Source organism: Salmo trutta, chromosome 1 (genome assembly GCF_901001165.1).
Source record: "Salmo trutta chromosome 1, fSalTru1.1, whole genome shotgun sequence".
NCBI lineage: Eukaryota > Metazoa > Chordata > Actinopteri > Salmoniformes > Salmonidae > Salmo > Salmo trutta.
This window is the reverse complement of record NC_042957.1, coordinates 24,903,312-24,929,629: the sequence shown is the minus strand read 5'-3', so window position 1 is coordinate 24,929,629 and position 26,318 is coordinate 24,903,312. Positions and strand designations below refer to the sequence as shown.

At 41.0% G+C, this 26,318-nt stretch overlaps 1 protein-coding gene across 6 annotated transcripts in view; it reads right to left on the bottom strand.

Annotated features, from left to right (window-relative positions):
• Positions 1–4,940: 4,940 nt before the first annotated feature.
• LOC115192050 (CD2-associated protein) overlaps positions 4,941–26,318 on the bottom strand; it is a 90,902-nt gene continuing 69,524 nt past the window's right edge. For 5 of the 6 annotated variants that reach the window (XM_029750164.1, XM_029750152.1, XM_029750155.1 and 2 more), the window contains 7 exons: positions 21,677–21,821; positions 21,048–21,157; positions 16,078–16,190; positions 15,549–15,632; positions 8,398–8,651; positions 7,952–8,015; positions 4,941–6,415 (listed from right to left, as the gene is read on the bottom strand). In XM_029750164.1, coding sequence (XP_029606024.1) covers positions 6,374–6,415; positions 7,952–8,015; positions 8,398–8,651; positions 15,549–15,632; positions 16,078–16,190; positions 21,048–21,157; positions 21,677–21,821 — 812 coding nt within the window. In that variant the 3' untranslated portion in view covers positions 4,941–6,373. Of the gene's footprint in view, positions 6,416–7,951; positions 8,016–8,397; positions 8,652–14,271; positions 15,328–15,548; positions 15,633–16,077; positions 16,191–21,047; positions 21,158–21,676; positions 21,822–26,318 lie in introns of those variants that run through there. The other variant, XM_029750188.1, reaches the window with a different exon arrangement.

Sequence of the window (26,318 nt, the reverse complement as noted above, 5' to 3'; positions counted from 1 at the left end):
GGGTGGCTTAATACATCATCCACAGCATAACTATTAACTTGACCATGCTTAGAGATATTCAATGTCTGATTTGTTGATGTTAAGCATCTACCAATAACTCCCCTTCTTTCCAAGACTTTCGAAAAGCGCCCTGGTCTTTGTAGTTGAATCTGTGCTTGAAATTCAGTACTTGACTGAGGGATGCATGTATGGGGGACAGAGGAAGGGTTAGTCGTTAAAAAAGTTGTCAACCCAGCTATGATTTCACAGCCTGAGTCCATGTAACTTATGTGATTTGCTAAGCCAAATTTTCCTCCTGAACTAATTTAGGCGAACTATTTTAGATCATTTTTATTTCTCTTAAAAAATATATATAATTTCTATTCCACTTTGACAGAGTATTTTGTGTAGATTGTTGACTAAAATGACAAATCCATTTTAATCCCATTTTGTAACAATAAAATGTGAAGAAATCCAAGGCATACATATTGTACATCACTATAAGATCAGGCTACGTCATCCTTACAGTTAGACAGAAACATGACATTCTTTCTGAGAGGTAAAAGTAGAATTTCATATTTTCTGTCCGCAAGAACTTGAACTAATGATTAGTGACAAACAATCCAAATATTTAAGAACAGAATGTGTAAGGCTTGAAAGGCAATGGTGCTCTCAGCCCTCTGTGAACCCTGTACACCAAAACACTTCCTCAGAAATGGTCAAACGGATGCAAACCAAGTTTACAATAGTTTAAATGAACAGAAAACTCCTCCACAGCTATGCCTGAGGACTCAGTGAGATTCAGTGAACTTCCGTCCTAGCGGAATAAAGAGGAATTCTGTTGATGAACAAAAGCAAAAAAATCCAATCCTGACAGGTAGCAGCATGCAATCATCAAGCAGTGGGGTGGTGCTCGAAGTGTTACCATGTTGCTAAGACCAGTGGAGAGACACGCTTTAATTTGAACCAGTGGGTCTATCAAATGGAACGTCAGCTGATCCACACAGGAACAACACATAACACATGGAAAGCCTGTGGCTCAGCCGTAACATCAAAAATAAACAACTAAAAAGGAGAAACAAGACAAAACCTGATATGAAGATGTGAGAATATCATACTTATTCGTCATTTTTTTTGTTATTCAACGTAACACGTGCATTACGTCATGTCACATCTTGCACACTGTCATACACATCTACACTATTTTTCTCTAAATAAATGCAGACAATCTTCAAAATGTAAGAAATGGTGTAATCCCTGTGTAATCCTGGCTGGCAATTATCATAAAAGCTTCCTCTTCAATACAGCATTAGATACCGGTTACGAAACAGGCTGCTTGCTATGAAATATCAATTACACAGATGGTTCAGGAGGGCAACACTTTTATGGGCACCTTAGAAAATGAATCAAGTCTGTTTAATTAACTAGCATGTAAATCTGTTGAGTGGGGAGGGCAACCAAACAGGGTATTATTGTACTTGGTAAAATACTGTACAAATAAAAAAATATCCCACACAGTCACTTGTAAATGTCAGTCAATTGCAAATATCTTAGGATGTTAAAATAGTTTGGACTTTTGGCTATGTTTTTCAACATAATGTCTGAGTAATGTATTGGATTATACTGAAATATCAGAGTTTAGCGGGCCATTGACAACCGCACTGTACCACCACATCTTGATGCTCATGAGCAAAATTACTATGGCAAAACATGGTCAACAAGCTTATTTGAAGCTACTATTACTATGCCCTCTACCACGTCAATTAGGTATTCTCAGACTGTCTAATTAGCTAGTACTATTACCATTCATGCTGTGATCTTTCCTCACGTTTAGCCTAAGTAAATACAGCTCTTTTACAAGATCAATACTAATTAGGCATCACTCACGGAAATTCCATGCACTGAAAACTGTATTGAAACATAATCCTTTACACGTGGCGTCACAATACCAGTCATATTGTGACTCACAGGACAGTGTTGTGTTGGGCTTCCAGTAGGAGGATTTGGGGGTAAAGTGTTACCAAATTAAGGCAGGAGAAAGCTGTTTGCCATGATGCTAGTCAATCCCCTGAACCCGGGTTTTTGTATGGAGGGCTTAAGTGCTCACAGCTGCTATTGTCAAGCTGACAAAGATGCGTAAGGCAGTATGACACCCATCTTTGTCTGGGAGACTCACTGTCCCCCTTCTCCTTATGAGTGGAGTGCGGCAATTGCTTTCAGAATAGACGAAGTGGTCAGAGTTCAGACAGTAGATGAGAACAGGGCAAAATGGTGTTGTAAATTGCTAGGACATTGGATGTTCTTGCTATTGTGTGACGGTGTCAGTGAAATTGACTGTAGCCTCTGACAGTCACTCTCACTCTGCAGGACAGCAGTGCTCCAAGAATCCACATTGATTAGAGAATGCACATCCGTAAAAAGTTTACCGTCATTTAATTGCAGAACTCGGTTTCCAATACATCTCCCCTGTCGGGTGCTACTGTGCATTCAGAAAGTATTTTTTTCCCCTCATCAATCTACACACAATATCCAGTAATGACAAAGGGAAAACAGGTTTTTAGAAATGTTAGCAAATGTATTAAAAATAAACTGAAATACCTTATTTACATAACTATTCAGACCATTTGCTATTTACCACCAGTGGACTCCAACTGGATTGGAGTCCACCTGTGGTAGATTCAATTGATTGGACGTGATTTGGAAAGGCACACACCTGTCTATATAAATTCCCACAGTTGACAGTTCATGGAATTGTCCGTAGAGCTCCGAGACATGATTGTGTCGAGGCACAGATCTGGGGAAGGGTACCAAAAAAGGCACCTAAAGGACTCAGACCATGAGAAACAAGGTTCTCTGGTCTGATGAAACCAACATCGAACTCTTTGGCCTGAATACCAAGCGTCACATTTGGAGCAAACCTGGCACCATCCCTACGGTGAAGCATGGTGGTGGCAGAATCATGCTGTGGGGATGTTTTTCAGCGGCAGGGACTGGAAGACTAGTCAGGATCGAGGGAAAGATGAACGGAGCAAAGTACAGAGAGATCCTTAATGAAAACCTGCTCCGGAGCGCTCAGGACCTTAGACTGGGGCAAAGGTTCCCCTTCCAACAGGACAACGACCCTAAGCACACAGCCGAGACAACGCAGGAGTGGCTTCTGGACAAGTCTCTAAATGTCCTTGAGTGGCCCTGCCAGAGCCCGGACTTGAACCTGATCGAACATTTCTGGAGAGACCTGAAAATAGCTGTGCAGCAACGCTCCCCCTCCAACCTGACAGAGCTTGAGACGATCCGCAGAGAAGAATGGGAGAAACTCCCCAAATACAGGTGTGCCAAGCTTGTAGCATCATACCCAAGAAGACTCAAGGCTGTAATTGCTGACAAAGGTGCTTCAATAAAGTACTGAGTAAAGGGTCTGAATACTTATGTAAATGTGATTTCAGTTTTTTTATTTTGAATACATTTGCCATTTTCTAAAAACCTGTTTTCGCTTCGTCATAATGGGGTATTGTATGTGGATTGATGAGGGGAAAAACAATTGAGTCAATCTTAGAATAAGGCTGTAACAAAATGTGGAAATAAATCAAAGGGTCCGAATACTTTTCGAATGCACTGTATAAAGTCAGCTCTGATTCATCCTATAGACAGGAGAGATACTATATGCTTCCAAGATAGACTCCCTCATTGTAATAACATGTGGACCTATCAATTCAGCTGTGTCAATATTCTCTGCTGCTTCCATTTACTGATGAGTAAATATGTCCTCTGGCTTACCAAGCCACGAAAAGGACTCCCCATGAGGGTGTTGTGTACCTATGTCTAGTGATGAGAGGAAAGACAAGATCGAGCTCAACCAGTGGACAAAATCACATAACACAATAACAAATGATTATAAAATAACCTGGTACTCATGAGTGTAAATAAAGATATTTATTCATTTTGGAAAAAAAATCAAATTTCATGCAACTTCACAGCACATGTAAACAAGATCACTTGAAGAGGTTAAATGTGCACATATTTTCTATTTTCTTTGCATTAAATAATGGAATGTACAGTAATTAAGTCAAATAACCGTTACATGGATAGCCTTTTCTTTATATATACATACTGTATATACCTTTGCATGATTATCTCTTTACTCAACCTCAACTTAGAATGTAGCCATGCGAAACATGGAGGGATGGAAACAAGACATTACAGATTCTTATTGCTTTAGGGATCAGCATGTAATCTTGCCCTTTATTTTAGCCAGAGCAGTCAACAAGGCCAAACACACTTACAAACCTAAAATCCAACCTTAGACACACACAGGCTCTCAGGCTTCCTTCCATGAATACACATGGACACACACCACCCGTGATCAGGAATGCTTTCTTTTAAGGGATAAGATAAGCCTGAGGATAGTACACAGCTTGGTGTACTCTTGTGAAGGACAACATATAATTTCCTGGATAAGACATTTTGTGAGATCAGTATATATCAAAACTTTGAAATAACACATATGGAATCATGTAGTAACCAAAAGTATTAAACAAATCAAAATATATTTTAGATTCTTCAAAGTAAAAGCAAAGGGTGACTACTTTGAAGAATCTAAAATATATTTTGATTTGTTTAACACTTTTCTGGTTACTACATGATTCCGTATGTGTCATTTCATAGTTTGATGTCTTCACTATTATTCTACAATGTAGTAAATAGTAAAAATAAAAGAAAAACCCTGGAATGAGTAGGTGTGTCAACTTTTGACTGGTACTATATATTTAAAATGTAAAGCAATAATTCACTTGCTAAAATATAATATGCAGAAGGATGCAGACAGAAGGCCATCCACAGTGTTCAGGAGGATCTGGAGTCGAGGCAAACATCCTTCTGATCATCATGGTTAAGTAACACGTTAAGAATCATCAAATTGCTGCATAAACTAGATGCAACCGATGCTTTTTATCAAAGGCGATTTCTTTCATGATTTGTCTGAGCGGTACACAGAATGCATACCATCAAAAACACCTTGTGTGAACTCCTTCCATGAGTTCACCCTGCTCACGCTAATGTGGCGTCCATCTTTAAGGCTTTCAACTCAAACTCTAGCAGGGTCTCGGAGTCCTCCAATACCATTCGACAGACAGTCACAACAGATGGTTCAATGACAAACAGTGGTGTTGGCGGTGCATAAGTACGGTGTAGAGCTTAACCGTTCTGTATGAAGTAGATCTCTTCCCTAATGCCTTTCTATTCAGCCTCTCACTTACAGTACTGAGAAATGGCAGAGATACTGTGTACTGTCCAGTTAGCCTCCACGCTCCATGTTTGCACTTGGTCAAAGCATAAAGACATGTGACACATTCAGGACAACATGGAAACAGACACACAAAAGGTCACTGCTATACAGGACTTCAGGTCTCATCTGGGAGGATGGAAAGAGATTAAAGAGTGAGCAAAGTACACATGGCTTTCCTTTACAGAAAAAGAGTTGGAGAGAGCTGCATATGGTTCATAAAAGAGGGGTCAGCGCATTTGGCGTACAGGAGAACAACAATCAATGAGTAAGCCCCAATTTTTACAGTGGCATGAAATAAAATAGAGTTTTAGCCCGTAAATCACTGATGCTCTTTTCAAGTATGGCTATTATTGGCTGTATTTGATGGTACTAAATATAGGATCTATATTATTCACCTGTACAATGACTAATTGCTCTTTCTGAGAGAACCTTTTCACATAAATTGTACAAGAAGAGAAAAACGGCCCTCTGTGTAAGCACATCGTCAGTAGACTTAAAAAAATATATCATGCAGCAAGCCTAAACCGTTTGATAAATGTAAGCTACCAATATTAACACTAGGATTTTTTTTACAGGCACAATAGTGATACCCTGGATAGGAATGTTAGAAAGAAAAGAAAAAAAAATCTCCCTAATGCCAAAGCAATGGAGTACAACGCCGCCATAGCAACAGACAAATCACAATATCATTCATTATGATCTAAAGACGCTAACATGGATACTTAAAATGAACTACTTAGTCGTAAAAAATAAGAAAACAATCGCTAAAAAAAAAAAAACTATCGCTTCATACAGATTCAGTAGTAGTATTGACAGCAATCCTCACACATTCCCATAGAGAATGCCAGTCCAGCACAGAAGTAAGGCCTCAATCATTTGTGTTGGCAAAACAAAAACTAAAACATAACAAAAAAACATATACATCTGTATTTAATTACACCTTTATATAACTAGAAAACCTTCATGTGCAAAAATGTAAATCTTACAAATGTGGAATAGGTTGATAACTAAAAGGATTATAGGAATGCCATCGTGCCCCTCCTGAGTCTCTGCCCAGCGGGGTCAGCGACAGACAGATAGGTGACTGATGTTCCAGGCTGATTGGGTCAGACTTCACGTCGACTGAACGGTCTCCTTTAATTTCTCTATCTCCATCTGAAAGGCAGGCAGGAACACACACAGCGTGTGTTTTAATACATTTTCTCATGCGAAACCAGCATCAGATGCAATTCTGATAACATCGTAGCCATCAGCCTCACAGGGAAGTATGTATGGGCATCAGCTCTTGAATTTTATAATGGATTATTTCCACTTGTGATGAAAATTAACCCATCCATAGCATAGCAGGGATTTTTTCTGTCATTGTAATCATTGGGTGGGCTGTGTAAGTGTTGTTTTGGGTCGCCTAAGTGCAAACAGTGTAATTATTATTTAAAAAAGATATGTAATTTCCAGGATGTACAAAACACTTTAAGTGTAGAAAATATAATGGACCTATATCTTTTTTTTATAATATCATCTTTGAGAACTAACAATAACCAAAATAAAAGCTAGACAGCCCGGAATAACTTAAAATTCTATGTCTGAGTATAAAAAAACACAGCATTAGCCATGGCAAAATGCATAGAATTGCAGGAAACTAGTTTTAAAACGGCAATGCGTTCTCATAGCTCCATGGCAGAATCATAGGAAATTAGCTTTAATACTGCACCATTTTCTCTCAGCTGCATAGCATAATTTGTAGAATTGCAGGATATTCGCTTTAAAACGGCTGCACAGAGCTATGAGCAATGACAGGAATAATAGAGTCCAATCATGAGTCACCACTAGGGTTGCAAAGCGAGAGTATATTACTGGAAACCTTCAAATTTTGCTAGTAAACTGGCACCATTTTGGTAACTTTCAAGGAATATATGGAATGATCACATGACATCTTTTTTGGGTACTTAAGATCATCACAGGTGTCTAATCATCTCTGACCCTCTGTGTGGCCTTATCACATGTAAAATATATTAACAATTTTAAAATGTAAAAATAGAATGACAAAGCTGTAAAACATTATCCTAAACAAACTGTGAATACCATTGGTGTTTAGTATGAGGGTTTCAACATGACATATCCTTTAAAAAAATGTTCACACTTATTTATTTGACTGTCAATATGTTTTTGTTGTAAATGTTTTGGGGACAGACTGGTGGCAGTTGTGAAAAAATAGTTGGAAGAGTTGCCGAGCTAAATTGGAAGAGTTGCTGAGCTATTTGAAAATAATGCCACTGTTTTCTCTTGAACCATATGGTCTATCCACTCGAACCCCATGGACACTGATATTTAAAAAATGTAATACTATATTTTATATATGTATATATATATGAATACATGTAAAAGTTATTCAAGTATAAATTACCAAAATGACAGGAGATTCCAGTAACTTTGGTAAATTACCAGTACCTCCCTTCACTGCTTCTGGGGAAAAGGATGGACAAGGTTGTGGTAGGCTGGGTCTCTCCCTGGGTAGTGCCGAGTAGGGCCATAAAGCATCCCGCAGTGTGTGTGCGTGTGTGTACTCGGCGTGGGTGTGTCCAATAGTAATGTGTGTTCATACCTCTCACTCTCTACAGCTATCTCTCACTATCTGACTGGACCCGTCAGGCTTACACACTGTGACAAGCTGTGATGTAAAGATCAATTTACCTGCAGGGCCCCTCGTTTCACCTTCTCCTCATCCAGCTCGCTTCTCAGCTCTGCCATCTCTCTCCTGCAAAGCAATGCCAAGACGTTCACATCAGTGCTTGCCTAGCTAGCATCTGCTCAACGATAAGATCACATCACCAGCAGCTCTGTCCGACCAGGCTTCACTCACAAGTTCTAACAGTGACTCGTCTATATACCTCCCTAGAAACAAGCCATAGGGCACTATATAAAATATTATTCTGAAAAAGGTACACAAAGAAAAATAGTTGACTGATATTTCTAGCTAGCTTTGATAATGATGAAGCTAAAGGATCTTAACAAGGCAACATTCGCTTGGAAAAAAGGGCTTGATTGCAAAAATGACGCACTATCCCTTTAAAGTCAGAGTTTGAGAGCAGTACGTAGGAACTGAACAACATCATCTAAGGAAAGTGGTAGTTAGTTACATTTGCTGGGTCTTGAGGAGCTCCACAGACAGCAGCAGTTCTTTCATCTGGGATTGGAGGTCCTCCAGCTCAGACCTCTGCTCCTCTGGCTCTGCCCTGGGTTTGGGCTCTGTGCCGGGGTCTGGGCTGTGGCTGAAGCTAGGGCTGGGGCTTCTGCAGCCAGGGACCGACGCCAGGTAGGCTTTTGGCCCCTCCGACAGGGATGGGCTGGGCTTAAGGACGGGAGACTGGGAGTGTGAGCTGTGCATGGAAGGCTGTGGACACCAGACAGATACTGTTAGCTGGACAGGGGGATCCTAAATATTCTTGCCCTGGCTGTGACACTCCTTTAAGCTTTCTTTGCTCAAAATTAATCAAGTCAATGTTTCTGGTCATAACATACATTAGTCTTTAGCCACGAGACATCACTGCGTAGGAGGGAGCTACAGTAGCCATTTTAATCACACTGTTGTTGAGCATTATTGTACCTACCGAAGCTGCGGACGTCTATTTCATTTAGACTGAACACAATTGATTCCCTGTGCTTCCTTCTGAAGTTATGTCAGGGGTGCTTTAATATTGTGATCTTCAACCTCCCATCGTCTGGGGGATATGGTTTTCATTTATTTATTTTTGTCAGAGGGTCAAAATCTTTAATTCAACCTATAGGAGTTCTGAGCCCACAGTTATGGGGCTTGATGCGCAGGGATTATTCACTCGATTTGAGTGGTACTGATAAACGACGGGTCTGGTGGGTCCTTTGAAAGGGCCTCCAGTGGGGCTGGTCTCCTCACATAGACCATCACAAGGGCTCTTATTGCTCCCAAATCATGATATCTCCACTGTGAAGTTTCCCCACAACATCCAGCCCATGGTCTGTCAGCCAATAATAGAAGGTGTGCCTGAATTTGGGCAATAAGAGGGGACGTGAAGCATATACAAAATCTCTCGTCTCCTCAAGTGCAATTATAGTGAAAGCCACATGCCAACTGGAAAATGACAATTAGCCGCTGTGTGTAATGGGTCAGTGTGAGTCTGGGGATAACAGGATGAAGAAGACAGCATGCCTTCCCTATAGAGTCCTGGGGATTTGTACGGTCTGTGGAGAAAGGAGAGGTTCGAGAATGATCATTTCTAATGGCATTGATCATTCTAGAACCTCTCCTTTCTCCACAGACCGTACAAATCCCCAGGACTCTCTATAGTGAAGGCATGCTGTCTTCTTCATCCTGTTATCCCCAGACTCACACCGACCCATTACACACAGCGGCTAATTGTCATTTTCCAGTTGGCATGTGGCTTTCACTATAATAGGTTGTTAGCATGGAGGCGGAGGGCGTTGTACTCCCCTCAGTCTCCCGCTGATCATCTGGGGAAACACTAACAAGACAAACACCACGTGGATGGAAACTAAGTCTTCATTCGAAAAGTGAGGATGCGCTTCATCACGCATCTGCAGGACAACTAGCTAAGTTATTAACAGAGTGTCCCAGTGTGACTGTAGCCTAGCCTCCTGTGCTAATGAGAACATCCTGCCTTACACTGGACCTGAGTGCGTGTGTAGGAATGAAAGAGAGAATGATTTGGTGAATGTGTGCGAATATCTGCGTTAGTGCGTTTGACTCAAATCAAGTGTTATTTTTCACATGCGCTGAATACAACGGGTGTAGATTTTACTGTAAAATGCTTGCTTACGAGCCCTTCCCAACAATGCAGTTTAAAAATAATAAACCAAAAATAAAATATAAAATACATGGCGCTATATACAGGGAATACCAGTACCAGATCAATGTGTTTGAGGTACACTATATATACAAAAGTATGTGGACACCCCTTTAAATTAGTTGATTCAGCTATTTCAGTCACACCTGTTGCTGACAGGTGCATAAAATCAAGCACACAGCCATGCAATCTCCATACTAAACACTGGCAGTAGAATGGCCTTACTGAAGAGCTCAGTGACATTCAACATGGAACCATTATAGGATGCCTTTCCAACAAGTCAGTTCGTCAAATTTCTGCCCTGCTAGAGCTTCCCCAGTCAACTGTAAGTGCTGTTACTGTGAAGTGGAAACGTCTAGGAGCAACAACGGCTCACCCGCGAAGTGGTAGGCAACAAGTTCACAGAATGGGACCGCCGTGTGGTGAAGCGCATAGCGCGTAACAATCTTCTGTCCTCGGTTGCAACACTCACTACCGAGTTCCAAACTGCCTCTGGAAGCGACGTCAGCACAAGAACTGTTTGTCGGGAGCTTCACGAAATGGGTTTCCATGGCCGAGTAGCCGCACACAAGCCTATGATCAGCATGTGCAATGCAAAGCATTGGCTGGAGTGGTGTAAAGCTTGCCGCCACTGGACTCTGGAGCACAGGAAATGTGTTCTCTGGAGTGATTAATCATGCTTTACCATCTGGCAGTCTGATGGACGAATCTGGGTTTGGCAGATGCCAGGAGAACGCTACCTGCGAGAATACATAGTGCCAACTGTAAAGTTTGGTGGAGGAGGAATAATGGTCTGGGGCTGTTTTTCATGGATCGGGCTAGGCCCCTTAGTTCCAGGGAAGGAAAATCTTAACGCTGCAGCATACAATGACATTCTAGACAATTCTGTGCTTCCAACTTTGTGGCAACAGTTTAGGGAAGGCCCTTTTCTGTTTCAGCATTATTCTTTATTTATTTAACTAGGCAAGTCTGTTAAGAACAAATTCTTATTTACAATGACGACAGTGTACATGACAACGCTGCCCATGCACAAAGCGAGGTCCATACAGAAATGGTTTGTCGAGATCGGTGTGGTAGAACTTGACTGGCCTGCACAGAGCCCTGACCTCAACCCCATCAAACACCTTTGGGATGAATTGGAACGCCGACTGCGAGCCAGGACTAATCGCACAACATCAGTGCCCGACCTCACTAATGCTCGTGGCTGAATTGAAGCAAGTCCCCGCAGAAATGTTCCAACATCTAGTGGAAAACCTTCCCAGAAGAGTGGAGGCTGTTGTAGCAGCAAAGGGGGGGACCAACTCCATATTAATGCCCATGATTTTGGAACGAGATGTTAACCGAGCAGGTGTCCACATACTTTTGGTAATTTACTGTACATATGTACATGAAGGCAGGCTAAAGTGTACAGTGTAAAAGTGAGTGAGTGTGTGTGTGTAATGTGTATGTATGTGTGTGTTTGTGTTGCGTCGGTATGTGTGTTTGTACTGTATCTATGTGGGTTTTGTGTGGGAGTGTCAATGTAGTGTGAGAGATTATATTGTGTGTATATATTAGAGGTAGACCGATTAATCGGAATGGCCGATTAATTAGGGCCGATTTCACGTTTTCATAACAATCGGAAATCGGTATTTTTGGACGCCGATTTTTTACATATTTTTTTATACCTTTATTTCACTAGGCAAGTCAGTTAGGAACACATTCTTATTTTCAATGATGGCCTAGGAACGGTGGGTTAACTAACTGCCTTGTTCAGGGGCAGAAGACAGATTTTTACCTTGTCAGCTCGGGGATTCAATCTTGCAACCTTACGGTTAACTAGTCCAACGCTCTAACCACCTGCCTTACATTGCACTCCACGAGGAGCCTGCGAATGCAGTAAGAAGCCAATGTAAGTTGCTAGCTAGCATTAAACTTATCTTATAAAAAACAATCAATCATAATCACTAGTTAACTACACATGGTTGATGATATTACTAGTTTATCTAGCCTGTCCTGCGTTGCATATAATCGCTTAGTTACACGTTGCTCCAACCATAAACATCAATGCCTTTCTTAAAATCAATACACAAGTATATATTTTTAAACCTGCATATTTAGTTAATATTGCCTGCTAACATGAATTTCTTTTAACTAGGGAAAATGTGTCACTTCTCATGCAAACAGAGTCAGGGTATATGCAACAGTTTGGGCCGCCTGGCTCGTTGCGAACTAATTTGCCAGAATTTTACGTAATTATGACATACATTGCACAACCTTCAATGTTAACAGGAGTATTTAGACTTAGGGATGCCACCCTTTAGATAAAATACAGAACGGTTCCGTATTTCACTGACAGGAAAAACGTTTTGTTTTCGAGATGATAGTTTCCGGATTCGACCATATTAATGACCTAAGGCTCGTATTTCTGTGTGTTATGTTATAATTAAGTCTATGATTTGATAGAGCAGTCTGACTGAGCGATGGTAGGCAGCAGCAGGCTCGTAAGCGTTCATTCAAACAGCACTTTCGTGCGTTTGCCAGCAGCCCTTCGCAATGCATTGCGCTGTTTATGACTTCAAGCCTGTCAACTCCCAAGATTAGGCTGGTGTAACCGATGTGAAATGGCTAGCTAGTTAGCTGGGTGCGCGCTAATAGCGTTTCAAACGTCACTCGCTCTGAGACTTGGAGTAGTTGTTTCCCTTGCTCTGCATGGGTAACGCTGCTTCGAGGTTGGCTGTTGTTGATGTGTTCCTGGTTTGAGCCCAGGTAGGAGCGAGGAGAGGGATGGAAGCTATACTGTTACACTGGCAATACCAAAGTGCCTATAAGAACATCCAATAGTCAAAAGGTATATGAAATACAAATCGTAGAGAGAGAAATAGTCCTATAATTCCTATAATAACTACAACCTAAAACTTCTTACCTGGGAATATTGAAGACTCATGTTAAAAGGAACCACCAGCTTTCATATGTTCTCATGTTCTGAGCAAGGAACTTAAACGTTAGCTTTTTTACATGGCACATATTGCACTTTTACTTTCTTCTCCAACACTTTGTTTTTGCATTATTTAAACCAAATTGAACATGTTTCATTATTTATTTGAGGCTAAATTGATTTTATTGATGTATTATATTAAGTTAAAATAAGTGTTCATTCAGTATTGTTGTAATTGTCATTATTACAAAAAAATATATAAAAAATAAATAAATAAACCCCCCCCCCAAAAAATTAAATAAATAAATAAATCAATCGGCCAATTAATCGGTATCGGCTTTTTGGGCCTCCAATAATCGGTACCGGTGTTGAAAAATCATAATCCGTCGACCTCTAGTATATATAGTCTAGTGCAGTGGTCGCCGAGGCATTCCACCGAGGCATTCCACCAAGGCATTACTAGTTTTTTATTCATTTTGTGATTCTTGCGGTAGGTGCACTTGCTTCAGCAGCCCTAGCGCCGGGAAGCCAAAATGTTCCCATTTTGAACCATTTTGTGTCTGAAGGTAGAACTCCGCCTACCTGGCAGGCCCAGAGAGCAAATCAAGTGCGCCTAAAGGCCAACTGCTCACCAATCAGATAGCTCAGATCACCGTGTCTGCACAGTTTCCTTGAGCCATAGATGTAAAAAGAAGCATCTAGCGCACAGGAAAGTTAATACTGTGATATGTCCAAACTTTTAAAACCATGACTAGAGAGAGACTCAACGAATATAACAAAGCGCTGCAGTTTTTATGAGTAAGTTCATGTTGAAGTTGTTATTCAGCACTGTCAACACCTTGTTCAACACGTTTATTTTATAAGCCTTAAAATGCGTGTTCTCGCTACTTCCACTCACGCTACAACCAGCACTGCAGCTGCAATGAATGACTATAGCAGTGTTTCGATAAGCTTGCGTTGTTATTATTAGCAGTCTCTTTTATTATATAGAGTAATATTAAACTTCCTCTGGACATCGGATTAATAACATGAATTGGTGCATGAGGCATAAATAATGGAACGTGACTTGAGTTTCGCCATCAGCTGGAAGACTGTCCCCCCTTTTCTCACCACTGCCCTCTCCCTCCCCTCAGACTGACCATCAGATGCAGGACATCAGTCCAGTAAAATAAAAAAGCAAATTATGCTCACTTAGCTGTGTTTTACAAGTAATACAACACATGATCTATTACTAGTATGAGCATACCAATTATATATTTTTTTTTTATTTCAAAATGGTCTGAGAAGAACATTGGCAGGGCAATTCCACATAGCCAATATGCAGTGATAATGTATTAGCCATATAGCCTACTACAAAACCTCATTTCTAAGTAAGTGTTTTTAATAGGTTCATGTTGAATAGGCTTAGGTTTTTGAAGTCATGTTTAAAAAACATCTGAGCGGTATATCTCGACATGCATTTTGACTCAAAGAGATCTTGATTTAAAAAAGGTTGGTGACCACTGGTCTAGTGAGTGTGCGTAGGGTCAGTGCAAGATAGAGTCAGTGCAGGTAGTTTGGGTTATTATAGCTATTTAGCGGTCTAATAACTTGGGGGTAGAAGCTGTCTCTGAGCTTGTTGGTCCGAGAGCCGAAGCTCAGGTACCATTTGTCGGATGGTAGCAGAGTGAACAATCTGTGGCTCGGATGGATGCAGCCTTTGGCAAATTTTCGGGCCTTCCCCCGACACCACCTTATATAGAGATCCTGGATGGCAGGGAGCTCGGCCCCAGTGATGTACTGGGCTGTCTGCACCACCCTCTGTAGGGCTTTGCGGTCAAGGTCGGTGCATTTGGCATACCAAGCGGTGATGCAGCCAGTCAAGATGCTCTCGATGGTGCGGTTGTAGAACATTTTGAGGATCTGATGGCCTATGCTAAATCTTTTCAGCCTCCTCAGGGGGAAGAGGCCGATGCCATGCCCTCTTCACGACTGTACGGGTGTGTATGGACCATGTTAAGTCCTTAGTGATGTGGACGCCACAACACTTTTGTGTGTACGCCAGGCTTGCGACTGTGCTGTACTGGAGGGATGAGGGTTCATCAAGATAAGAGGATGATTTAGACATATTAGTGAGGGATTACTCAGAGGCATTGAGAGAGGTCTCCAAGACATATCTATGACATAACTAAAAACCACAAGATGGTTGCAGGCCATTTTTCATGGGATGTATTAGTTAATTTCTATAGTCAAACCTGAGTCCGTTTCTGAGCTGAGACATATGCTTTGCTGTTCTTCTTTTGGGGTGTTGTGTCCTCTGTATCAATTCTCCACTGAGGGAAAACATTGGCTGAGGTGACTAACTTGCAGCAATAGGATGCATTCTGGATGAATGACAAGTGTCTGAACTGAGATAGATCTAATGTACATTTGGGACATTGATCCATACATACAAAATAGTTGTTCTGGAATGGTTCATGGTGTACCAAACATATAAGTTCAATACAGGACGGACACTGACCAATACAATCAGACACGTCAATGTCATCGTTACCTTTCTCGTGTCTATCAACTTTGGTTTGGGGGCTTCCTCCTCATCCAACTTTAAGGTTTTCTCCACGCTGATGTCCTTGTTTGGCTGAGAAGACAGAAAACAAATCACAACAGGTCTGCTCAGTTTATGACACACCTTGCCAGACACTGACTGAAACACTCTGGCTTGTCATGTCCCCCTGTTTCTAATGGAAGGCTTTCACATTACTCTTCAGGGAACACGGTCAATCAAAGACAATCGAAACGACCCGACAAGTCTTCTCTCAGCCCTTCAAGTAAGTCAAATGTTTTTTCAATTGGACGTTTACTACCCTGTTCCCATCTCACCCCAACCCATGAGGTGCAGATAAGGTGAGGTATGGAATATGGTGATGTACATTTACTGTACAGAGAGGGCCTGCATGTGGAAATTCTGAGAGGAATTTGATGTCTCAATGTAATGTATGGAGCAAGATGAACACATGGTGTGTGGGTGTGCAGAGTTGTGTGTTCTCCGTAGCATGTTGGTATTTCACGGTGTGCGTACTCACCGAGTGGCCTCCTCCAAACTGAGCGGGCAACCTCCTGCCTGGCATCTTTGGTCTGTTAGCGGTGGGGTGAGACAGCTTCTCAGAGGTAGACGACAGATCAAAGCTCATCAGTTCTTCACAGAGGGAGAGAAGAGGAAAAAAGAGAAAAAAGATAACATTTTGGATAACCATTTTTTAAAGGAAAACAATTTTACACATTTTGGAATAAATTTTAGGTCATATTTTGGAAAGTTACTTTAAGACAGCCTTGAGAATTGTATACATTGAAACATTGCCACACAGTATGACAGACACCATCTTCAATCACTATAACAAAGCCATCACTACAATCTAAGTAAGCACTATATAGCCCTATTTAAAGACTTTAGACGGGATCTTAAATAAGATTGCAGAACTCCCAGAGGAGTGAAGATGGAGGTAAAGGAGAATGAGGAGTGTGTTTCCGTGTTTGTCTTCATGCCCTGAGCCCATGGGGCTGATGACCTCTGGAGCTGAGAGCCATCATGGTTTTAGCAGCTATTTTGTCGCTTTTAGCGGTATGGCTCACAGACACGACTCCCTATCCTCCACACTGTCATTATTAGGCGGTGGGCCATAGCAAGCTATCTGCTTTAGTTTTCTGGATGATTCATCTCTGTCGAGGGAAGAGCTGGTTTTTACGTAGTGTATATTTACATATTCTGAAAACATTTCCTTTTGTTGGCAATGCCAATTTGAGCTATTTTTTTCAAAATACTTTTATGTTCACAAGCTGGACAGGCAAATGCCGCTGAGTACTAAACTGTAAACCAATCAAAACGTTGTACTGCAAGGTACGCTATACACTCAGTGGCCAGTTTATGAGGTATACCACCCAGTTCACAAAAATGGTTAGCCCCTATAGACAGTGAGTCACGTGGCCGTGGCTGGCTATATCAAGCAGGCAAGACAGGCATTCAGTTACTGTTCAATTGAACGTTAGAATGGGAAAAACGAGTGACCTAAGCGGCGTTGAGCGTGGTATACTCGTAGATGCTAAGCGCGCTAGTTGAGTATCTCAGAAACGGCCAGCCTCTTGGGCTTTTCAAGCACGACAGTGTCTATTGTTTACAGAGAATGGGTGCGCCAAACAAAAAACATCCAGTCAGCGGCAGTCCTGTGAGCGAAAACAGTTTGATGAGAAGTCGAAGGAGAATGGCAAGAATTTGGCCACAAACAGGTAAATAACGGTGTGCAGAACAGCATCTCGGAAAGCACAACTCATCGGTCCTTGTCATGAGTGGGCTATTGCAGCAGACAACCACACCGGGTTCCACTCCTATCAGGTAAAAACAAGAAGAAGCGGCTCCAGTGGGCTCGTGATCAACACTGGACAATTGAGGAGTGGAAAAACGTTGCCTGATCCGATGAATACCGGTTCCTGCTGCGTCATGCTGATGACAGAGTCAGGATTTGGCATAAGCAGCATTAGTCTATGGTCCCATCTTGCCTGGTGTCAACGGTACAGGCTGGTGGTGTAATGGTGTGGGGAATGTTTTCCTGGCACACGTTAGGTCTGTTGATACCAATTGAGCAACATTTGAATTTGTAGAATCATTTGTAGAATCCATGACACAAAAAATTCAGGCTGTTCTGGAGGCAAAGTGGGGTCCAACCCGTTACTAGATAGGTGTACCTAATAAAGTAGACAGTACATGCCATATGTATCGGCTAATTTGCATATATAGCTGTTGTTTTTAAACCTTCATTCTAGCATACATGGCACACACACACACATTTCTATCTACATGCATTTATTTATTTATTTTTATGCAAATTATATAATTTCATGTTTAATTAAGTCTGCAGCTAGTTACTTGAAATGAGACAATCATGCCAAAATATGATAAAAAAATGTAATTCACCGACAGAGATAGCTAATGAAAAGCTAGTTTTCTGAGCAGGCACATTGATGTTTAAAGTATTAGCAGGCTAGTGGCTAAGCTAGTTAACCGTAAGATTGGCTAGCTTTCAATAAATTGCCCAAATGGTCAACGGAGTTACCTCTTTATATGATCTAGACCATTCGTATTGCATGCTGCATATTTCAAGTGCATTCAAAAAAAATATATTTATCTTATTTCAGTCTTTGGGACCTAATATTAGTTCCTCTTAACACATTGACAGCAGATCACAATTTCATGGTAGGCTGTGTTTACATCTTTATATGTAAGCAGGCCAATGGCTGCCTTCATCATGAAGGGTATGTACGGGAGTTCTGATTGATTCCAAGTTTAGCAGTTCTCAAATTTGCCCGAGCAGACAGTGATGAAATATATTTTTCAGAGAAAATTAACAAGAATTGAAGGTGCTTGTACAGTAAACATAAGAATCTTTCATTGTCATATACAAAAAGAAATCCCTCGACATCGATCGATTAACTTCATTGTTCTCGGCATTGCCCCCCCACCTACATTCTGAGAACTCACCTAAACTCCCTCGTGTCCTCCCTCACCTTTGTCTCACTCCATCCCCTACCCTCTTCCTAAATGCTCTTCTCTTAATGTTTTTCCTGTTTGTGATTGTAAACAGAAGCAACCTCCCCTTTCCATCTATCCTCCCATTTCAGTCTATCCTCCTTTATCTCGCTGTCCTCCCCTTTCCGTCTATCCTCCTGAACTCAGGACACAAGCTGAAAAATTCTTTCCACGGGTTTAGAGGATTTTAGCAACAACAACACTAAAATATATTTTAAGTAATTAATTATGGATTTAACGGGCAAAGCTGTCCACATACCTTAGAGCATTTGGTAATGTGTCAAAGTACGCCTGAATTGCTTTACAAAAGGAAGCAGTGACTGACATTAAACCAATGCGTTTCAGAGTTTACATACGTCTCCATTTTCATTTGTTATACAGAATCATTGTCAATCTACTGATATGCTTCAAAAGGGCAAACCAATCACATAAAATATGCATGTTAGCAAAACTAAGTTCTTAAACCAACACAAAAAGCGTATTGTACCTTTTAAAAGTTGGAAGCCAACATTTTAAAGAATGTCCAAATAAGAATAACTCAAATGAAAACCGAATTATGAAAAAGGGTTTTGAGCTCATTCCCCTCCCTTTAGGTCAGTGTTTCCTGCTCTTGAAGCCATTACTCCAACATCCTGTTGCAGCAGGAGGAGCAATATAACACTCAATTATGGATCTGGTGCACTAATCCTCCGTTTAGATAGAATCCTATTAGCATGTAGCAACTCATCCCAAAACTGTTTAAACACAGGAGGGCTGTAGACCCCTGGGGAGGAGGGAGCTACTGCAGAGTGCTACAGACAAGACAACTGGTGCTGGTGGTACTCTACATGGATAGGCACAGACACTGTCAAAGTGACAGAAGAGCATAAACCACTATGCAGGTTCACAACTGTTTAGGGTAAGTACTAGTAGCTACTAGTATTCAACTTTAAAATTAATTAAGCACTTTGAACTATTTTTTGTAAAAAAAAGAAGAAAAAAAAACTTGTAATCTGTAAAACTGCCACGTCCATTTGCAATATTTCAACAAAGAAGTTACTCCAGACAACCAATAGTGTTATTTTTTTAAAACCATTTTTTTTTTTACCTTGGACATCATTGCACATCCTTGCACGTGCGATAGAACAGCATAGTATGTACTGCAATGTTTTTTCCCCCCACCATGGTGGATGCTCCTCTCCTCAGTTTCATCAACAAAACAAAAGCAATAACAAAAGTGCTGGGGCGAACAGTGGCGCTCTTTCACCTTATACAGATTTCAGCTTTAAAAGGAGCTATTTTTTACAAAACAAATCTCTATTTTTGATGTAAATGGCATGTTATAGAAGGTTGCAGAGACCCTTTGTGATGTCACATGTTTTTAAGAAACTTACCCCATACAGCAAATCACATCGTCATCCTTATTGTTTAGTATGGGGGCCTTGAAAAAACATCCTTTTAGAAACAGCCAAGCTCTCAGTATAGTGATGCAGGTCTTTAGATGTTGTAAAGTACACACGAAATTGTGTAATTCCAAATTTTAAACGCAATGTTATATTCCCTTTTGGGTGACTCGAGCGGTTCCATTTTCCGTGTAGCCTGCTGCTACAGGTAACTGCCAAAATAAAGGAAATGCAAACATAGTGTCTTAATATTGGGCCACCACGAGCAACCAGAACTGCATCAATGCACCTTGGCATAGATTCTACAAGTGTCTGGAACTTCCTGTGTGGAAACACCCCATGCTTTCAATTGCGGTTGTCACGATACCAGCATCGTGATCCTACAATACCTGATTTTCCTTGGCAAAAAGGCAAAGCGGACTAAACTCGTCGGTCCTTTAAAAAACAAACTGTTTGTATAATAGTGTGCTATAGCTTGGAAAATAAACGTGTGATTCTGGGTGACAACATCAGGCTGTTTGTTTCCAACAATAGGACTGTTTTCCTCAGGAAATTTAGTCCACTTCATGTTTTGTTTGTTTTCCACAATACTGGTATCGTGGCAACCACGTGTAACCATGCCAGCCCAGGAACTCCACATCCGGCTTCTTCACCTGCGGGATCGTCTGAGACTAGCCACCCGAACAGCTGATTAAACCAAGGAATATTTCTGTATGTAATAAAGCCCTTTTGTGGGGAAAAACTCCTTCTGATTGGCTGGGCCTGGCTCCCCAGTGGGTGGGCCTATGCCCTCCAAGGCCCACCCAGGGTTGCACCCCTGCCCAGTCATGTGAAATCCATAGATTAGGGCCCATTTTATTTATTTAAATTTACTGATTTCCTTATATGAAATGTAACTCAATAAAATGGTTGCATGTTGTATTTATATTTTTAGATTTTTGTTCAGTATAATAATGATATCATGGAGCTTTATAATTGTGGAAGTGTATATGTTTGGGACCCCAAATGAATGTTTCACTGCATGTCTTGTTCAAGGTCTTAATGCTCAGAATGTCCTCAAAATAAAAGTTCACTTTAGCAGAGCCATACATACCCATGTCAAGAGCTTTGTCTCCCCAGTCACCGGACAGCGTTTTTGATTTGCTGGGTAATGTTGGCTCAATGTCAGACTTTGGTCGTATGGAAGGCACCTCTCCATTGTGCCTGTAGAGGAGGGGGAAAACAACATCAGTAACAGTAGTAGCATTAGTAACGGTTGTAATCAGTAGTGCTAGTGGTACAGTGATATGTATTAGTGGTACCGTGATATGTATTTGCATATGTGCCTGATATTTTGCTATGCCACCTGGAATTTTTATTTAGGAACACAAGTGCGCCTAGAAAAATTAAGGATTCTGGCTTTATTACCTGTAGACTTAGAAAATAGCATATTTTCAGCGTGAATGCAATCATTCAGAAGGCATAAAATGTCTAAAGGCATGACAAACAAAGAAACGAAACATTGGTTTGCTAGTGTTTACATTAGTTTATTAACATTATTATACAAACATCATTATGCAACATAGAGGCATGAGTCAGAACTAGGCAATGTTATCCTTCCTCAATGTACAGTGTATATACCCAAAATGTGACCCTAGACAGCTCAGACATTGGCTGAATGGATGTTTGAACAGAGGGAGGGATGGAAGAAAAGAAAGATGGCAGAAGTAAGGGGAAACTTACTTGGACCCTGGGGAGGGTGCGAGAGGCTTGTCTGGTCGTTTTGGAGGGAGGCTGCCTGGTCTTCCCTTGCTTGGCGGGGGTACGGGCTTCTTGGGGGGGACCAGAGGGGCAGTAGGCTTTGACACTTTGTGATCTGTCTTGTCACCTTGAGAGAGAGAGATTGATCATGCTGATTCAGAATCATTGTGATCAAATATTTCTAATAGTTTTATGGCACGAAGCCAGAAAGGTTGATGGTTGTTTTAGGTGCCTTCCTTTTTCATTCTCAGCAGCCAGGACATGTTAGCATCTGTCCCAAGGCATACCCCAAAATAACAGTAAAGTAGCCAACCCTTAATCTCATTAGGGAAATTCTTCATTCTTCAAAGAGATGTAAACAAACAATCCTGTGAAAAATGTGTCATATGCATTGAGGCCGATTAGATACGCCAACCAAGAATAGGGGTACTTCTTTGATTTGAAAGGGGAAAAAATAGCAATATATTTCGAATAGCCCTAGAGAGACAAGGGTCCCGGTGGCCCTGAGGTCATCCTTGGAAAGGGGGGGAACGCCACGGCGAAGGAACGTTTTTCAGCCACCCTGAGGACTGCTAGTGACATCACTTCTGTAAAGTGACAGGACACGGCAAGTTATTATTTTCTAATTTTGTGATATCCAATTGGTAGATACAGTCTTGTCCCATCGCTGCAACTCCTCTACGGGCTCGGGAGAGGCGAAGGTCAAGAGCCATGCGTCCTCCGAAACATGACCCTGCCAAGCCACACTGCTTCTTGACACAATGCACTCTTAACGCAGAAGCCAGCCACATCAATATGTCGGAGGAAACACCGTCCAGCTGGCGAATGAAAACAGCTTCCCAGCCGCCACAAGGAGTCGCTAGAGTGTGATGGGACAAGGAAATCACGGCCGGCCAAACCCTCCCCTAACCCGGACGACGCTGGACCAATTGTGTGCAGCCTTATAGGTCTCCCGGGCACGGCCAGCTGTGACACAGCCTGGGATTATACCTGGGTCTGTAGTGACGCCTCAAGCACTGCGATGCAGTGCCTTAGACCGCTGCGCCACTTAGGAGGCCCGACACGCCAAGTTTTTTCACAAGAAGAATGTACCAGACAGTGGATGTGTGTAACTGCAGCACTTCACATTGACACCAAAGGTCAAATGAGAAATGTGCATGAAACCCAGGGGTGCACAGTTAAAAATATATGGCAAAATAGAAATCAAACTGGATGAGCTTCAGAGATAGATGGGAGGGGTTGATGGTAGCAGAAGGATTTGATTAAAAACAAACAAAAGATAACTATTGTAAAATACATTGTGTCCATAAAATGTATAAGCTGGAAGTAGAGCCTCAGTGTCATTGTCGATTAGTTTACTCCAATTAGGAGAGGGGTGGTAGGGTTAGGGGAAAATTAGGAAAACACATACAAAAAAAAGTGTATAAACAGTTGAAGTCGGAAGTTTACATACACCTTAGCCAAATACATTTAAACTCAGTTTTTCACAATTCCTGAAATTTAATCCCAGTAAAAAAATCCCTGTTTTAGGTCAGTTAGGATCACCACTTTATGTTAAGAATGTGAAATGTCAGAATAATAGTAGAGAATGATTTATTTCAGCCATTATTTCTTTCATCACATTCCCAGTGGGTCAGAAGTTTACATACACTCAATTAGTATTTGGTAGCATTGCCTTTAAATTGTTTAAATTGGGTCAAACATTTCAGAGAGCCTTCCACAAGCGTCCCACAATAAGTTGGGTGAAGTTTGAGCCCATTCCTCCTGACAGAGCTGGTGTAACTGAGTCAGGTTTGTAGGCCTCCTTGCTTGCACACGCCTTTTCAGTTCTGCTCACAAATTCTCTCTGGGATTGAGGTTAGGGCTTTGTGATGGCCACTCCAATACCTTGACTTTGTTGTCCTTAAGCCATTTTGCCACAACTTTGAAAGTATGCTTGGGGTCATTGTCCATTTGGAAGACCCATTAGCGACCAACCTTTCACTTCCTGACTGATGTCTTGAGATGTTGCTTCAATATATCCACATCATTTTACTTCCTCATGATGCCATCTATTTTGTGAAGTGCACCAGTCCCTCCTGCAGCAAAGCACCCCCACAACATGATGCTGCCACCCCCGTGCTTCACGGTTGGGATGGTGTTGCAAGCCTTCCAAGCCTCCCCCTTTTTCCCCATGGTGTTTATACTTGCTCACTATTGTTTGTACAGATGAACATGGCACCTTCAGGTGTTTGGAAATTGCTCCCAAGGATGAACCAGACTTGTGGAGGTCTACAATTTTTTGTCTGTCATATATTTAGATTTGTTTAATACTTTTTTGGTTACTACATATTCCATATGTGTTATTTCATAGTTTTGATGTCTTCACTATTATTCTACAATGTAGAAATAGTAAAAATAAAGAAAAATCCAAGAATGAGTAGGTGTGTCCAAAAGTTTGCCTGGTACTGTATATATTTACAAAAAAATATATGGGGGATTGGAAATGAAACAGACAACTACAATGAAGCAGACAACTACAATTTGCACTATTGAAGCTAAACCTTTTTAAAAAATAACTAAAATCAGACAAAAATGCTGGAGCTAGGGCTGTGGTGGTCATTATATTTTGTCAGACGGTGATTGTCAAGCAATTAACCGCCGGTCTCACGGTAATTGACAATTAATTAACAAACACATTTAGTATCTCTTGGCTTCCACGCATAGCATAAAAGCCACTGATGCAGACCTTCGGAACATCTACATTTTGAAAAGTCTAATAAATACATTTCATATAGCGTACACCATCACAATAAATCCATGATTTAATTTAGACAGGTCTAAAGAAACATGATATGAAGAAAATGTAGTGTATTTCAGAAGAACAGAATAGCATACTCAGTTGTCCTTATGTTAGGTCCTGATCTAACTATGCCATATGGCTGTGGGCTACACTAGTTCATTTAGCAGACAAGATTTATTATTTTATAATATGAAGAATACAATTGAACATAGATTAATAAAATATAAATATTTTCTACAATCGGTGTTGAGCGGTTACCTAAGAAAAGTCCTCCTATATGATTAATTTAGAGTTATTTCTGCAACTTTAGTTGTGATAGAAATGTTGGGCTATATGTTTTAATTTTTAATACATTTTAAGGCTGCATGATACGACTAATGATGATTTGAAAAAAGTAGCATGAAAGGCATGAGCTCTGCTTTGTTTTTTTGCACAGGCTGTACAGACTTCATCAGTCTCTCATTCACAATTTAACAAGCACTTAATGACTCGAATTTCCCGGCGCATCCCCTTTGTTAGGTCTCCCCGGCTGCGTGCTCCGTAGCACCTCTCACTCACATGGCTCTCGCAGATCTCAATTCTTATTAGCCAATGCCCGTCACGTGATCAGGTCCTTCTCACCGGCTACAAATGAAGACAGACACATCGGGGACACAACTGCGCGCGTCCTTATCCAATTCCCGAGGTTGGAAGAACTGTCCATATTTACTTATCGTCAGCCAACAAAATGAGTAGGCCTAACAAACAGCAAAAGTACAAGCCTATGTCAATCTACTATCCCGCATAGAACAAACATTTACCTATTCTATTCGAGAACAAAATATTCCAAACATTGTGTGGGGCAGTTGTGGGATGCAATAGATCCCAAATTAATACAACCACTTGCATCAAAAAAAAATAATTAAAAAGCAAATGAGGCTAACGCAACAGATCAGAACATTTAGATTAAACGGTTGATAAACTATTAGCCTATTTCTTAACATTGTAAGCGAAGCAATGCGCACGCGGCAGTGGTATATAAATGTGAATGTTCCAAAATGCAATCAATTAGTGGGAAAACACCATTCTCAAAAATGACCGCAAATGCGCATGTAAAGCTTTTATTGTAAAGGTAAATTTGTATGGTGAAAATGATCTTCCCCAAACTTCTTCCCCAAACTATCTTCCCCAAACTATGCTAGTTAGGCTCTATACCCGTTGTAAAGCAGATTAATGTGCTTAATTGTAAGAAGTTATTTGGCCACTTTAGTTGTGAAACAATTCTTATAAAAAAATATTGGCCTATGGGCTACGCTAAATGAGGTGTGCGACTATGATTTGAAAAAGTCGCAAAAAAAAAAAGGCATGTGCTGTTTGTCTTACTGCACACAAGCTGGACATTATTCACAAGTGATACGCTAATAGTCACCCATCAGCCTATTCTTGATTTAATCTCGTGTTTACAAATACCAAATAATGTGTGAAAATTTGTTTTGATTTAGAATGGACCATTGTCATGCACCTGTCTGGAAACATGGGCAGGGGGGAAAAATACATGTCATCTATGTACTTAAATACCTACTGGAGGACACTTTTCACATAGTTCATTATCATGCCAGCCAGGTAAGCTATACTCCTGTTGTAAAGAGAACCAATGTGTTTAATATTAGGAAAGTTGAGAAAAAAATATATAGTCAGCCTATAGAAGCTGATGGGATCCTCTTGTTAATAGAGAGCGTCAAAAAACTCTGTTCTCTCATGCAATTGCATAGCCTATAGAAATGTTGCGCAACATGAGCTCATGGGCTCTCATTAAGTGTTTGATTAGATTTTCTAATACATTTGCATTGACGTAAGAGTGAT